The sequence below is a fragment of the Ruditapes philippinarum genome, unplaced genomic scaffold, assembly GCF_026571515.1.
Source record: "Ruditapes philippinarum isolate M1 unplaced genomic scaffold, ASM2657151v2 ctg298_1_1_1_1, whole genome shotgun sequence".
NCBI lineage: Eukaryota > Metazoa > Mollusca > Bivalvia > Venerida > Veneridae > Ruditapes > Ruditapes philippinarum.
The window spans coordinates 1,374,692-1,391,661 of record NW_026853973.1 but is presented as its reverse complement, the minus strand read 5'-3'; the positions used below and the strand labels follow the sequence as shown (position 1 = coordinate 1,391,661).

At 32.2% G+C, this 16,970-nt stretch overlaps 1 protein-coding gene across 1 annotated transcript in view; it reads left to right on the top strand.

Annotated features, from left to right (window-relative positions):
• The first annotated feature begins 8,616 nt into the window (after positions 1 to 8,616).
• Positions 8,617 to 16,970, top strand: part of LOC132738581 (uncharacterized) — a 98,681-nt gene continuing 90,327 nt past the window's right edge. The window contains exon 1 of the mRNA XM_060726112.1: positions 8,617 to 8,724. Within this exon, the coding sequence (XP_060582095.1) occupies positions 8,710 to 8,724 (15 nt within the window). The 5' untranslated portion in view covers positions 8,617 to 8,709. The remainder of the gene's footprint in view (positions 8,725 to 16,970) is intronic.

The following is a 16,970-nucleotide window of genomic DNA, read 5'->3' as shown; positions in this document are numbered from 1 at the left end:
ACCAACAATATAAAATCCACTAGTTGAACTTAATTTATAATAATGAATTTATGGTACTGGCGTATAATCATATGTTTCATGGTCTTAAAAGTTGTGTCTATGTCAAACAATCTGATATCCACATAGTCAAATAGTTTTAGTTCAGTTGTCAGCGTTCTACTCAGTATCAATATCGCGCTTTCTATTTGGCGTCATTCAAATAAGATAAATAAATTTTGGTCTTACGTTTTTGCATTAATTTCCATAATAATGTACCATTGAAATGTTTTCGGCATTATACAATTTAAGAAGTGCGTCTTGAAAATACATTGAACGCTGCAATTGTAGTAACTTATTGTGTTTCCATTTGAAATATTGCCTCACATTTTAAGAGGAGATACATTATTATGGGAAAACTGACATTAATCAGAAATATGTTTTTTTTAAATAAATTCTTGTTTTGTTAAATATAAGACCCATATTTCTTTACCAAGTGGAACGGTTTTAATTTGATTGAAATCTTTCATTGGTAGGATACTACGTCATTTCGCACCTGCAGAATGCTCCTACTCGGACCGTTTTTGCAGTAATTCCGACGAATGAAAAGTAAAATACAATTTTATTATAAGAAGTAGTAAAATATTGAAAAATCATGTAGCGCATCAAAGATTGGCTATAGTACTTGAGATAATTGTAAAAAAAGTTTGTAGAGTATTTCACTTGTTTAGATCTGAAAACGCGAAGTGTTTTTCTCTTGGACTTTTCCCGTAACATATAAAAAATAAGGTTGAAAACCTTCTTGAAAATTATTTTAACGTACCGGAATATAAACCGAGTCATGTTTACACATTTTTCTCGATTGGTTTAAGAAGGTGCTAGCGGGCGTGGACGGTAGTTTGCACTTGACAGTACCGTCCATGAACAGGCTCAATCAAACCGAGCCTGTTTTATAAAAAAAAATGAAAATGCTCCCACTCGGACTCGATTTCAGAGATGCTCCCACTCGGACCTAAAAATATACAGAATTTGAAAGCACAATGCAGTGTTTAGCTTTTATGGATTTTTGTTATATTTTCTTACACAATTTTTGTCAATAACTAATATGAGTCTGGCGACATTTAACTTTTTCCTTTTTATAGAGATCATTTCTTAGACTCTGAAGAAAGACGTCGTCGGTCAGGAACAAAGCGCCATGGCAAAGTTGCAACTGACAGGATTACTTTACAAAAAGATGCACTTGACTTGTATTGGTATCGGATCCGAAGGGATGATTCAAAATTATTGCTAACAACAAAGCTAGGACTATAAGACTTAAAATGGACAGTTTGGATCTCAAGAATAAAGTTTTGTTGCGATGTTAAAAAATGGTGGTGTTTTATAAAGAAGTCATTACACTATACTGGTTTAAGATTCTGTTGGACTCGTACACAGCAGCAACTCCTTTATTGTAATCGTCCAGTATTATACATTGAAGACAAAGATGTCAATTTTATTGTAGAATAATTTACAGTTTTATTTGCTTTAATACGTATGAACAGGAAGGCCGATATGCCTGAGTGATTAATTAAAAAAAACATTGTGCGATAATCATAAATAATATATAAATATAAGCGGGTTGGCTTTAATTCCGGGGTGGTCTTAAGAAGGATTTCTACTATAAATTAAATATTTCATTACATTTCACCTGTGTGAGATCCTACATATTCATGTTTTAGTACTTGAACCAGACAACACTTGGAGGCACCCATCCTACATACATTGTAGTAGTATTAAATATACTTTCATCTAAGCATTTGCGTCAACAATTTTGTTATCTTTGCGAAATTGTAACTTGATGTATGGACTGTTCTACAGTTTGTTCACTAGACACAAGTACAGTCTTGGCTCTCCTATATTTTGATAATTTACATATAACGCTCTTCAATAGCCAAAAAATAGCTAAAAGTTTGATGTTAAACTCATTAGAAAGATTAAGCAGATGATGTTTCTTCTATGAAACATATTTACTTTAGAGTACTGCAAGGACAACAATAGAGGCCTACATTTATTCAATAATTGCTGACTTAAATATCGTGTTAATAATTTAAAACGCAATGAATTGCGTGTTTGTTAAACTTGTGATTTGAGATTTTGAAACATCATAATTGTACGTTTATGAACATTAAACAGTCAATATCTATCGGTTGATTTGAAAAGTTTAATAAAGAACAACAAGTAAATCATTTGTGTCATGAATTGGTCAATGTATGCCATACCACGGCATTTAAAGCATGTATCACAATTATTGACAACTTTGACAATGTCAAGTCTGAAATTTTTTATATGTTCGTTTTTTTTACCGAAAATAACAAAATCAAATTAATCAGAAAACAAAGATAACATTTATTTCTTTATCACAGTCTTTACCATATCTTTGTAATTTAATTACATTAAATTAATAACAATAATACAAGAAGCATCCACAGACAGTAAAATTCCCCGCCAATAAAGGAGAAAATACATTTCAAAGCGGAAGTAACCCTTACATACATGTCAAAATCCAAGTAATGACACTAGTGAAAATTAATGATACGTTTTAAGTTATAGCCTAGACATAATTGATCATGACAATGAGAACTTTCCATAAATAAAAACTTAAAAAACAAAGAAGCATTAAAGATTAACACTTCTCGTTCTTATGCTTTGCTATTCACCTCATTAACATGTTCAATATAACGTTTCAAGTTTATATCTCAAAAACCTGTAGAGGTATGTTCCTTGCAAACTAATCATTGTGAAAATAAAAGAGCAATGACTCCAAAACTGGAGGGCTGTCATTCTTGTTTGTGGTATTTTACTTTACTGTAATCTATCTATCTGTGAAGCATTAATTGTCTAATCCTTTATGACATATTGTTCAAACATAAACGCAATGACTGAGCAAAAGGCAATTACTTCAAAGAGCTTTTATTCTTGTGTGTTCTTGAGTAGACCTCCTCACACTGAGATATTTTAAAATATTTGTTCCAGCTATGCCGTGCCAAGATATCCTGCCATTGGCTTCCTTACATCGCAATGTGGTTTATACCTTTTCCCATACTGGTCGCAAACACAAATAATTTCTGCAAAACAAAACGTTATTTAATTTTTAAAATGTATAACCATTTTGTTTCTTATTTCAGCGACTCGATTGAACGAGGAATTGTTTCAACAGAACCTATTATTTTCCTTTTCTTAGGCCGATAACTGATCCTCTAAGAAGATATATTAACGAGATTGTTATTGTAAAATATGTCACATCTTTAGTTATTTAAGTATTAGTATCGTATTTTTAAAAAAAATGTTGTTTCATTAAATTCTAACTGATTATATAAATATATGAACTTGAATATAAAGATATATTAAAACATTTATAATATCTTAACACGGCAATGTGCTTTCAAACGCTGTATATATTTAGGTCCGACTGGGAGCATCACTGAAATCAAGTCCGAGTGGAAGCATTTTCCATTAAAAAGAATTAAGAAAATATGATGAACAAGATCAACAAGGGAAGGCGGCGGTCAATGAACGCAACACCCACACGACCCATCAACAAGAACCAGTAAAAACTGACTTTTGAAAAGAAATATTTGAAACAAATCTAGAAAAATATGTAAACATGACTCGGTTTATGTTTTGGTACGTTAATAATAAGATTGTTTTCAACCTTATTTCGTATATGTTTTGGGAAAAGTCCGAGTGGGAGCATTCAGAAAAAACAGTTATCCCGTTTTCAGGCCAAAACCAGGCAATTAATCTATAAAAAACATTTTCTATTTTTACTATTATCTCAAGCAGTATAGCCATTCTTTGTTGCGCTACATGACTTTTATTTCTTATGATAAAATTGCATTTTACCTTCGAGTAGACGGATTTTCCGCAAAAAAATGGCCCGAGTGGGAACATTTAGCAGGTGCGCGATGTCGTAGTATACTACCATTGTCTTATAATTTGTTTTCGATGCAGTTGTGTTATGTTTATTTTACTTAAATATATTGAGTTCAATTCTATAGATAAGAAAACAAATCATTGTCAGAATGTCTTAAATTGGCAGTTTGGTTTGTTGTTGTTATGACTTGCTGTTTTTATTGTTTACACATAAACTCATTTTCAAAATAGAATCATTCTTGAATAAACTTAATTCCTTAAAAAAAGCTCTTTACAAAATAGTCACTTATAATTACTATTATGTGATTAACTACTTCATGTTTATCCCATTCTCGAATACTTTGATAAGTTTTAAAGTGATTTAGTAAGCGTATTGTTTAAAGTATACTGTGTATTTTGTATCTATATAAAATGTAAAAGTTACAAGCAATGAATTTTTAATTTTCACTTATATTTCATGTGTTTGAATTAATATCGAAGCTTGTGTAATTACTGAAAAGCAACTCTTAGCAAGTAAATATGTACATGTATATATATTTACATTTTTGTGTCTGATTACTAATCTTTAGTAAAGAAAAGTATTAAGGGTGTAAAAGAAGAAGTGTAGTCAGCTTATCTGACAATTTATGTGCAATATTGAAACACTTAAAATATAAAATCATAGTCAACTGACTTAAAGCAGTTTGTGCCTTTAAATGGTATTTAGATACAAACCAAAGCATAAAAATATTGTAATAACTGTTGATATTTGTCTGAGTACATATTAAATATTCGATCCCATTTCGGTTCTGTAGTTCATGAGAATTATTATGGAGTATATACGTTTTGAAAAGTCACACTAGCCTTATGTAGATTTCTCCCTCACAGCTGCAATATCACAAACGGTTAAGAGTGTGCTTAATGTATAGAAAGTCTTCGGTTCAATCCCTACTATTGCAATTGTTTTAGACATACTATTTCTTTATTTCTGCCGTATATTTTACTGGAAATAGCCGAGTGCTTCCGTAATTAAGTTCGTATAAAAAGCAACTTAGAAACACTGTTACTCGATTTGTATTGTGTTTTTCGGCATTGAAATGACATTAATGAATTTTAAACGGAACTAACTTTAAATTTTAATTAAAATAGAAATAAATTAAGAATCCCAATTTAAGATAAACAGAATTGAAAATGTTGCAGGCTCGGTTTGATTGAGCCTGTTCATGGACGGTAATGGAAAGTGTAAGTTACCGTGCAAGCACCCTAGCACTGACTTAAGCAGAAATCAATATTATATCATGATAATGGTGAAATTTTGAATTTAGAAACATCCGCAGATGTGTTCAAACGGCGGTTATCAAGGAACCTTCAATCTGACACTTTCGTGCCATTACATGAAAAGCGGCGTATTGTCTCCAAGTAAAATAATGTGTGTGCTCTAAACGAGAAAACAATGGGCGGAACTAAATAAAATGGAATTTTGAAAAGGATCAGAGGTTATGAAGCCTGCAAACTTCAAACTTGTTATTTACAAAGAGTGTGGACTTTACCAAAATAATTGCAAAACAGATTTAAACAATTACAAAAAAACAATCAAATAATTCAATTAATTCGAAAAATAGATAATAAAACATGGACCTTGTGGTTTCGATCTTACAATACGTTGGTATAATTAATTAACGCTCAGTAAAATACTTAATCACATCTTACTGGAACTAACCGAAAATCTATCGAAGTTAAATATATTGTGTGCATTGACCGTACAAATAATCAGAATGCAATTGGCAGGTAAACAAAATCAAACAAAACTTCTGGTGAACTTAGCGATTTCATTGATTAAATGGTTTGCAAGCCAAAACTGCTGATTTTGATAAATTCTACTTTTTATTAAGTACATGAAAAGATCAGTTTTCCGTTATTTGTTTTAATCCAATTGTTCACTCTGCTCTGGTTATGCAACTTTAATTACAGATTCTATACAATGCATAATAATACACTTAAAATGATAGATTATCTAAATATATCAAACAAAAAGCAAAGAAATATTACCATATCCTATTGAAAGTTTGAGTTGAATCATTTTCATTCATTACATTGAAATGTCCATTATTTAAGTCATCAAATTTTCATGAATTGATATTCAGTCTGTATTGATATTTCAAAGTTGGTTTCTGTTTATTTTGTCAACATTTATAATTGTTATGTTTTCACTTTCTTTCATATGTTTCGTCTTGCGTATTACCGTTTTTATGGGTTTTTTTTGTATTGTTTAGCAATATTTAGCGGTAAATTCAGCACAAATATTGATGATAGTGCAGTTTTTTATACTTAAATCCATAATAACGACCTGGTATCCTAATGGTAGGTAAAATCAGAAATGTAATCGTGTGGTTGCAATTTCGAATTTTCTTCTAACAATAGTTTAAATATTTCTGGAATTGGTTATATCATAAAAAGGCATGCTGCAATGGATTAATCACTTGTTGAATTTTTAGCGTAATTGTGGGTTTGATTTTTCTCTAATTTTTAGTTTCATCACTTTGATGAATATGTAAATTTTATTATTTTAACATGTAAAATTACATAACAACATGACAGTCAGGTTTGGCAAAATATGATTAAAGAAAAAAGTTTAAAAAAATGCTTCATCAAGATTTAAACCTAAAACCTTTAATATCAAACTAAATTTCTAACACATTGCCACTGAAGGCAAGTACAACGATGGTAATATTAAGATACACATATACAATTGTGCAATAAATCCATAAATAACTTTGAAATCCAGTTATTACTGACAAACGGTAAATTAGTCTCAAATTTGCCAGGTTATTTACAAAATGATAAGTAAACTTATTGGAATGAATATATCACAATAAACGAGTATAAAATGTAAAGTTGGTAACAGACCCCTATCAATGTCTGCACAGGCTATTTCTAAATGAATGTGAAGTTAAACAAAGCGGAAAGATTTTTTAACATGTCTCTTCATAGGAGAATGTGCAAAGATATTTTATTAAATTTAACTGTGAAATCATCAAAACATATCATAGTATTATCCATAAGCTATTAATAAGTAATATACAGTTATATTAAGCTCCAAACACTCTTGTACTTTGAGAGATAAGATGTGACATGTTTTAACAAAATAGTTATTTAAATGTAATGATGTATTTGTTGATAAATTATTTATATAGTAACAGTAACACAAATCTAATAATAAGGATGGGACTGTATGACTCTTGTAATTAACGTTGTTACAATTAAACAATTTTTTTACAACAAAAAGGAAAATGTATTTGTATATATACTTGAATTGCACGTCTTTCTTGGTGAATTCAACAACTGTTGAAGCAATGAAGAGTACAAGCTAAGGAAAACCTATGTTTGTCTTTTATTTAAGTGACATAATGCTCATATTTTCATTGTAAAGTTGAGCTGAATTGACTATTATATTTCAAAAGATTGACTGCTATAATGGTGATTAAACAAAAATTTTGGAAAATATTTTGAATAAAATAAAACCTGTCTAAAATATAAAAATACTGCCTCACCCTTTTTATAATTTGAAGATTACATGTTAATTCTGACATATATTAATATAAATTTCCTTACCCCACATGAGTTATTTATTATTCATGCAAAGTGAATTATAACATTTGAAAACAATCGTGGCAAAATGTAAAATTATTTTGACTTTTACCTGTTCTCTCACTTTAAAGCCTTGGATATGCATAATGTCACTTTAATTCGCATATATATACATGTATTATTACAAAAAAGTCATTCTAAAATATATTGCTGTCTAACCAATAATTGATTTGTCAGTTTCCCTAGGAAAAACACAAAACACTTAATAGAAAGTTTAAAGTGAAAAAAAAAACAAATTATCAGTCAATTTCCTCTTGATTTATGGTCCATTTCCATAAGAGTTGTAACATAGAATGTCTATGGTAAAATAAAATGTTCCTTGACAAAATATCATGCAGCAATTTTAAGTAGGATAAACCTTTCAGCGATGATAAGTGCATGCGCAGTTTGCTTTTGGTTTAAACATATTTATTTAAGCTCGATTGCGAAACAAGTTCTTGCAACTTATATTAATCACTTTCGAGTCCGCTTCCTGGAACCAACCAGTACTGGTGTCATATGAAGAAACATGGTCTTGACCCGAGTAGGGCTCGAACCCATGATCTCTGGGTTGAGAGGCAGACACCTTAACCACTAGGCCACCGCTCCCCTCAGTTTGCTTTTGTGGCAATATACTGACATACTTCTATTAAACAAGCATTTGGACGTATTCTCTTTCAGAATTAAACAGATATAGAGTTTTTACCGAATATGTTTGGAGAAATTTTGGAACCACTGCATAAAAATAAAAAAAAGGAAACGCAAGGGCACTAATCATTTCCCCTGCCAGTCCCCACGTGGCTGAGCAGGTGGTCGGGCGGAGTTACAAATGAATTGATAATTAACAAACATATGTACATGAAATATCTTTCCTTCCCATCGGTAATCTATTTTGTAAACTTACTTTAACCTAATTCGTTTGTTTTTTTGTAATTTGTCAAAATGGTTCGTTCCAGGTTATCTCATTCAGAAAAAACAATGCATAATTACACTGTTTGCACTATTTGCAAATTCCTGGACCTGTAAACTATAGCTAATCGCTAATCAAACGCACATTTGCTTTAACATGTTACTATGAATTATTTATCATTAGATTATATTCCTCTTTTATACCACTCTTTTCAAAATTGCACTGATCAGACGCATTTATATTGCAGAACGTACGACATTTGGATAAATGGTGCTCAGATTTAAGCAGAAAATTAAAAGATAATTATGGAATTTATGATGGTATGTTTTAGCTATCATTTAGAAAATAATTAATTGTTCCTAATATATTTCCAATATATTGCTTTAAAGTTTTTTACTGAGCTTTTTTTTTACTTTAATTTAAAACTGAGAAAGATATTGAGAAACTAAATTTGAGATGCCCGCTTATACTTTAGACAGCCTACTAGGGCCTAAATGGTGCCTTTATCCATACCCGCGGTGTGAGGCTATAAATATCACATTTTGACTCAAGGTTACAATGAAATGGTGTTGTTCGTCCGTCTGTCCGTAGTAGCAGTTTTGTTTTATGAAACTATGGAACCAATAAGTAACAGTTAATTGTCTTTGATGTTATTCAATATGTCAGAGATTTTAGTGACTAATATGGTTTTATGTGGATAAAATCTTAGATTCGGTTTGAGCATTTTTCTTGAATCTTGTCAGGTATGTGTTCTATGGATCGCTTTTATCCCTACACCATTTAGCCATATCTATGAAGAAGGAAGTCGATCACCAAATTTTGCCAAAATCTTTAAGTGTTTCATTTATTTTTAAGATAGCTGTTCAGGCAATTTTTAGAAAAATCCATTTTGGTCATACTTTACATAAGAACCGGACAATGTTTTGGCCCGTAAATATCGCTTAAAGTTTGGCGCCGGACAAAGTGTTTGCATATGGCAGTGGAAAAGGGTTCTTATTACAATTACAAAAATAACAAATGAAAAAAAAGCAATTTGTCTGTATCTCTGGCCATCTGAGTACTTATTTATTTATTTATTCATTCATTCATTCAATCAATCATTCATTCATTCATTTATTTCTTATTTATTTATTTATTTATTTATACATATCATATCGAAAAATAAGTTTGTAGATTTTAACATTTATAAAGTTATCATTGTCCTTTTGATTAACAAGAACTATAATTCTTCTAATTTGAAATTTATTTTATATATATTTTTACATATTTGATATTTCAACAATGGAGATATTTATTAAAAAATAAAACTAAAAAAGTTTTGCACTGAATGAATAAGTGTTTTGTATAAACGAGATTTCAGCAAGAAATAAGATATATATTATGAAACTACGTGTATGTCGTATAATTTATAACCTTCTAAGGTTTGTATACAGGTATATGTTCATATAAAAATAAATGTCTTTCTTTATTCCAAAACTAAAGACCATGATGACATGAGCTCATAGTATTTAAAGTAGAGCGTATTTGATCTCGCTATAAAAATACATTCAGGCGAATATTAAAGAATATTATATGTACAGGTTCTCTTTTATAAAAAGTATACATATCATACTCCTAGATAAAAACCGTCCAGTCCCAGGGTCGGTGTCTTTACAAAAACCTAAATGGGACATGATTTTATAAAAGCCTCCTTACAAAGATAAGGAGCCAGAGTGATCCCTCGGAAGCATTGATAACAACAATATTACATGAAAATTACAGAGGTCTGTACATGAGATATAATGAAAAAGTATCAATATCCCTCACACCCCTACCACCGGCTTGAGCGGTCCTCAATTTTCAACACTTAAAAGTACTGGAATTAATAATCCCGAAGGACCACAAAAATATAACAACACTGAAGTAAAGTAAGCCAATGAAGAAAGTTATTTTAGTTTTGCCTAAAATAGTGCTGGGTAAAATCTATAAAAATCATGTATCTAGTGCCAAAATAGTGACGTCTTTTAAAAATGAAAATAAACAATGTTATTGATATTTGTTGTTGTTGTAAAAAAAGCATTAAGTTATGTAAAGATATTTGTTATGTAGCAGTTACTTTTAGACATCTACAAGTATTATTTTCGATTGGAATTCAGGTAAAATGATGACCCATTCCGAGAGAATATATTGTTTAAGTGAAAATAGCATAAACATATTTCATTTAATAGAAAAACCTTATGTAATAGGCATTTGCCTTAAACTTGCATAGCGAATTGTCTTGCATTAAATATAACACAGTAATTTTTTCTTTATGCTTTGTAACATAGATATTCGCGTGTCAATGAAAATGGAACACTAATGCTAAGATCCTTCAACTTAATAACAACCAATCAAATAATTGATCATTTCATTGAAATTCATTATTCTGCTTATCAGGGAACGTGTTTGTATGTAAATGATGTTAAATGATGTCATAAGTTTTCAGTTTTGCATCGTCAGTGCAAGTTTGAGACAACTTTTGCGGGGGCTTTTTATAATAACTTGTAAAAAAACACCTATTTTACAGATTTGTCTGTTTAAATGTTTGCCTTGAAATTAAAATTAAATATGATTTTAGAATTTGACGTTTTATTCAAGTTTACATCTGTTGTTTTTCTACATTTTGCATTTCAGTCTTTATGCTTGTACAATTTGCTTTTTCTAAAGAAGCGAATTATATCCATTCCTGATGCCTTTGAAGTAAATTATCAATCTCTAACGCAGTGATCTCCACTTATCAGTACAGAGATCTCTGCCATCACAAACAATTTATCAACATTTTGATAAAAAATTTATTTTTTAGCTTTTGAATTTTTTTTTCATTATTTTGTACACTTTTGATAATTCTCTGATAAACTATAAATAACGTAGTTACGAAAGTTAAAAGAGAAATGACGTTAAATTTTCTATGTATCAGTCGATATTTACATTTAAATTTTGACTTAACGTCATGTGACTTTCATCATGTGACGTCTGCGAAGGCAGTGATTACAATCTGCAAAGGGAGGTAATCACTATTGGGAGTAAGGTAAAAAATACACCCTTTCATTATGCGATAAGTGTCGGAGAAGAGTTACATGCCTTACCGGATGTTGTAAATGGGGTATTATACTATACAGACCGCATAGAATCTTAGCTTATTGAAATTCAAATCCGTAAATACTGATCGTTCAATTTTGATTATAACATGAAAAAATATGCATACATAATAAATTCCATATCAAAACGATAGAAAAATACAAAACCAAAAATTACAGCGGAATTTCAAAGTGAATGTATCTTTTAAATTTTCTCTTATGACAGGATAAAAAGCTAGTAACATAATTTTATAAAACAACCAAACACACTGAAATTACCTATTTAATTGGTCATGTTTACTTCTCTGCGTGATTTTCTGTCATTTACAAAATTAATTTTTTGTGACAAACATGAAAATAAGGGTGTCAATGTTTTTTAGGTTCTTCTTCTTTTTCTATGTAAAATGTAAAAGTGTTTGACCTAACAAATAGACATTTTTCGTTGCGATTATCTTGTCTTTTGGAATGATTGATTTCTGATAATTTGCATATTGTCCGGTGTAAAAGATTGACTTATCGATTAAAAGATTAAATGTAAACAATAATAAATAAGACCATCAAGCGGGACCTCGCTCGAATTCAGCAGAATTGTGGACTTTGAATAAGAAGAGAAGAATGAATCAAATACAAAAAATAAATAACAGAGATATGACGAATTAAGCAATGACGGCCTATGCCAGGTCAAAGTCAGTTTTTAAATGTCGGTTTGTCAAAATAATTCTTTAATTCAATATCTAAATCAAATTCGTAAGTAAATAACAAAGTTACGACAACCGAAACAAATCTCAATAATTTGACAGTGACGTTCAAGGTCATTTAAAGGTCAATGTCATATCTAAAATAATCAACAAGCAGGTAATGTCATAAAGAGTCCTTTGTTCGAGTATGTATCGAATCCGTAAGTAAATAGCAATAACTATTTAAGTTAAATGCAATAATTTAACCTTAACGGTCAAAGTCATTTAAAGGTGAATGTCACATGTGAATTATTCATCATTTTGGTTTTGTTATTATAACTGTTCTTTTGTCAAATATAAGTCTTATTCATAAATGAATTACAAATTTATGGCCAAAATCCACCTTTTTCACCTTAAATGTAAAGAGTGTTGTGTCTAAGTGTTAAAACAATCCATTTATTACCTACAGATGTACAGCTATTATAACTGAAAAAGTAAAGATACAATAAACGGACCTTCAATTTCAATGCAATTTGTGAGTCAATGTCAAATTTAGATAAATCTTCTTTCAGACATTGTCCTCAGGGTAGTTTTCATCAAGTTTGAACACAACAATGTTAAATATTATTATTATAGCAAAACATTATGTAAAAGTGAATATCTGAGATAACGTCAATTTGGTTTACTTGAAGGTCTGAACTAAATGATTATTGTGACTAATAATAAGGACAAGTTATGAGAATATCATATAGAATAACGTGAAGGATTTTACATGAATTTCTGTCCTGATTAAAATGACCTTTTTGTAGATATAACTAATGATTTATCAAATATATTATATATTCTATGCTTACGATTCTTTCAAGCCGATATCGAGAATGAATTTGCGAAATAAACTATAAAGTGCCGTAGAATGTTGATTAAACTGTTAACGTGGTTGAAGTAGTAATATATTTTTTAATGTCGAGCGCACTCATTTTTCTTCAAATAATCTTAGCTGAAAAAAGCGTTCGAGACAGGTTTGCTAGTGGAATAAAAGTTTTTTATTTGTTATTTTTATTTTATATGAAACCTATAAGTTAGTAAGTATGTATGTCTATAGATAACTTTAATTGAACATGAACCTTTGAATAGGTAAACGGTCAACATTACGCTTTGAATAGCACATTTTGTATAAAATCATCCGTACTGTATGTACACTTGTGAGATATATGGAGAAATTGAAAGTTATTTACGGGGAATAGGTTAATAGAAAACAATGCAGTCCACCGCTTTGTCATTGAAATACTATTGTAAAAAAGGTGTTAAACTAAAAAGTAAGAAATAAAAAAGATTATGATTAAATTAAATCTCTTACTTTTAAATTCTTTAATGTGCAGCAAAAACATCAATAACTGATAAAGCTCGGACTCAAAACATCAACTGTAGACTTCACCTCAGACCTGAGTCAACAAATATTTGCATATCAGGCACGTGTATTGAAAATGATATATTTTGATATAACAAGTCAATGGTTTTTCCCTTCCGATTTAAAATCACCTATGTTAATAAACATGTTAGGTTTGTTTTATATGACAACAATTTCGACGCGTTTTCATTTTTACGTACTTTAACGGTAGAGGAATATACGCTATGTTACCATTCCGTCAGTTACTTAAACCAAGTACACCTTTTAAGTGGGACTCAACCTTAGATGACCTCTTCCAGGAGTCAAAATCTGTGATTATCAACGAGATTGAAAACGGTGTGCAAATATTTGATCCCACTAAGCCGACTTGCCTAGCGACGGATTGGTCTAAAAATGGAATAGGATTCTGGTTATTCCAAAAATACTGTGAATGTGCCAAAACTAGACCGTTCTGTTGTAATGATGGGTGGAAAATCACTTTAGTTGGAAGCAGATTCACTAGTGCTACAGAATCGCGATATGCACCAGTCGAGGGTGAAGCTTTAGCTGTAGCTGATGCCCTTGAGAAAGCTCGATACTTTGTACTTGGATGTGATACCTAGTGATAGCAGTGGATCATAAACCATTGTTGAAACTATTTGGAGATAGGTCTTTAGAAAATATCACAAACGCACGTCTTCGCAACTTGAAGGAAAAGAGGCTTCGATACAAGTTTAAGATGCTATATGTGCCAGGTGCCAAGAACCGAGCACCAGATGTCGTTTCGCTACCCGACCGGAGATGCAGAACCAATGGTACTCATTGATGACATCTCATCAGTATCCCTAAACAATGAGTCTTACCTATATTTATCAGCTGTTAATTCAATTGAAAACTTGAAATGTGTAACATGGGACAAAGTTCGCACAGCTACATCGAGTGATGAATCTATGCACCAACTTGTGGAACTTATAGAAACGGGTGTCCCAGCCACACGTTCGCACTTCCCGCCTTCCCTACAAGATTTCTTCCCTTTTAGAGACCATTTGTCCACAGTTGATGGCGTCGCCATCTTCAAAGACCAACTGGTGATCCCCCATTCCCTGAGACAGGATATACTTACCTCCCTTCATTCGGCTCACCAAGGTGTAACATCAATGACATCAAGAGCTGAGCAGTCTGTTTTCTGGCCAGGAATAACTGTTGACATCACAAGTATAAGGAATAATTGCTCACATTGTAATCGTATGGCACCTTCTCAGCCCAATCCTCCTCCAACACCACTAGTTTATGCCCAATATTCGTTTCAATGTTTATCCGTCGACTTTTTTCATTACAAGGGTGTGAATTACCTTGTGATAGTGGACAGGTATTCAAACTGGCCCATCGTAGAAAGATTTGCCAATGGTTCAACTGGTCTAATTGACAGTTTGCGAAAAACATTCGTTTCTTTTGGAATTCCAGATGAACTGGCCTCAGATGGGGGCCCAGAGTTCACTTTGACTGCAACTCGAGACTTCTTGAACACTCGGGGTGTACACCACAGACTGTCTTCGGTGGCATGCCCACACAGTAACTGTAGAGCAGAGGTTGGTGTCAAAACGGTTAAGCGCATGATAACTGACAACACCGGCCCAAATTGCGAACTTAACACTGATGCTTTCCAGCGCGCCATTTTACAGTATGGAAACACCCCCGATCGGGATACAAAACTTCCTCCTGCTATGTGTGTATTCGGACGTGCTGTAAAAGACTTCATTCCCATTCTTCCGGGTCGTTACTTACCTCATGATACATGGCGTGACACTTTACTTTTTACGCGAGGCTGCCCTCAGAAATAGACATATAAATATGGGGGAACGCCTCAGTGAACATACCAAACGACTACCACCACTCAAAGTTGGTGACTACGTAATAATTCAAAACCAGACTGGTGGCCACCCTCTAAAGTGGGATAAAACAGGTCAGATCATTGAAGTCCATCAATTTGACCAATATGCCGTACGAACTGATGGTTCTGGGCGAATGACGCTACGCAACAGGAAGTTCCTCCGTCGTTACACACCCGTGTACAAACCCCCAGCACGTCGAACTATTGCGACTGATTTACAGAGTTTGTCAAAAACACCTTTATCTCAGACAACTCTCATGCAGACACGGTTGATACCCGGAACCACTTCCGATAATTTAGACACAGACATGAGAACCACTAGAAGGGATACCTCACCAGTTCACCGTAGTGAACTTACAAGTTACACGCCTGTCGATTCCCCAGACACTATGTGTAATAGCCCAGATTGCAAACCGGTCCCTTCTACTTCAGATGTCATACCCACATTACCTACACATACGCCTGCATCAACCTTTCAAGAACAACCAGTTCAACCAGCCGTACCAACCACTACTATGACTCTACGACGTTCCAAGAGACCAAGTGTGAAACCAGGATGGTTACAGGATTATGTGCAGTTGATAATGGGGCAAAATAATCCCCCGGCTGGGGGGCAGTCTAACCCTGAGAAGGCCGACCCACCATAAGTGTTCATTAAAATTTCTGTGTTTACCTTGGCATAAATCAAAATAAGAGAGTGATTATTGAAGTGCTTGATTTTTACCTAAATACAGTCTACAATGTTGATTTCATTTATTTGTTGAAAACTCAGTAAGTTGCAAGCGGCAATTAAATTTGTTCTATATATTGATCACTGGTTACTAGGGTAAAGAACATTTATAATCAATGGCAGATTAGCTGCATTCAGAAGAACTTATATTTTAACAGCCATTGTTCGCAGGGATTCACCAATGACTCAGGAGGGGATAGAGGAATATACGCTATTAGTTACTTCCCTTTTACTCTGGTGTATTATTTGGACATCATATAGTTAGCTCCCCTTTTCTTACTTACACCATTTGTAATACAAAATTGGTCAATAATCATAAGACATATGCGTAGTGTTTCATCTTATTTACGTTGTAAGTAGCATTGTCTCCATCTTATTAACGTCTAATCTGTATTAATGCATAAGCTGAATATACATCAATGATTACTGTTTCATTCCATCACTTACCCTTTCGTATGTATATGTTTCAGATCTCCATCATTCTAGATGTCATAGTTGATTAATAAAAGATATCAAGAAACAGTATATAGTCCATACTCATTTAAACGGAACTCAGCGAACTACATTCTGATTTCTCTTATAAAGTTGAATCGATTTAAAGACCCGTCAACTAAAAACTATTTTGAGAATAATTTTCGTCCTTATCGATTTTTTTCACTCCTTAAAATATCATTTCTTTTTGATGTGGCGATATCAGCAACTTCTCGGGCCTTTTCGTCGGTCATAATAGCCAATCATTCCGATTGGTATGAGGGTTTGAACAATGAATAGCAACTGGAGAATTTC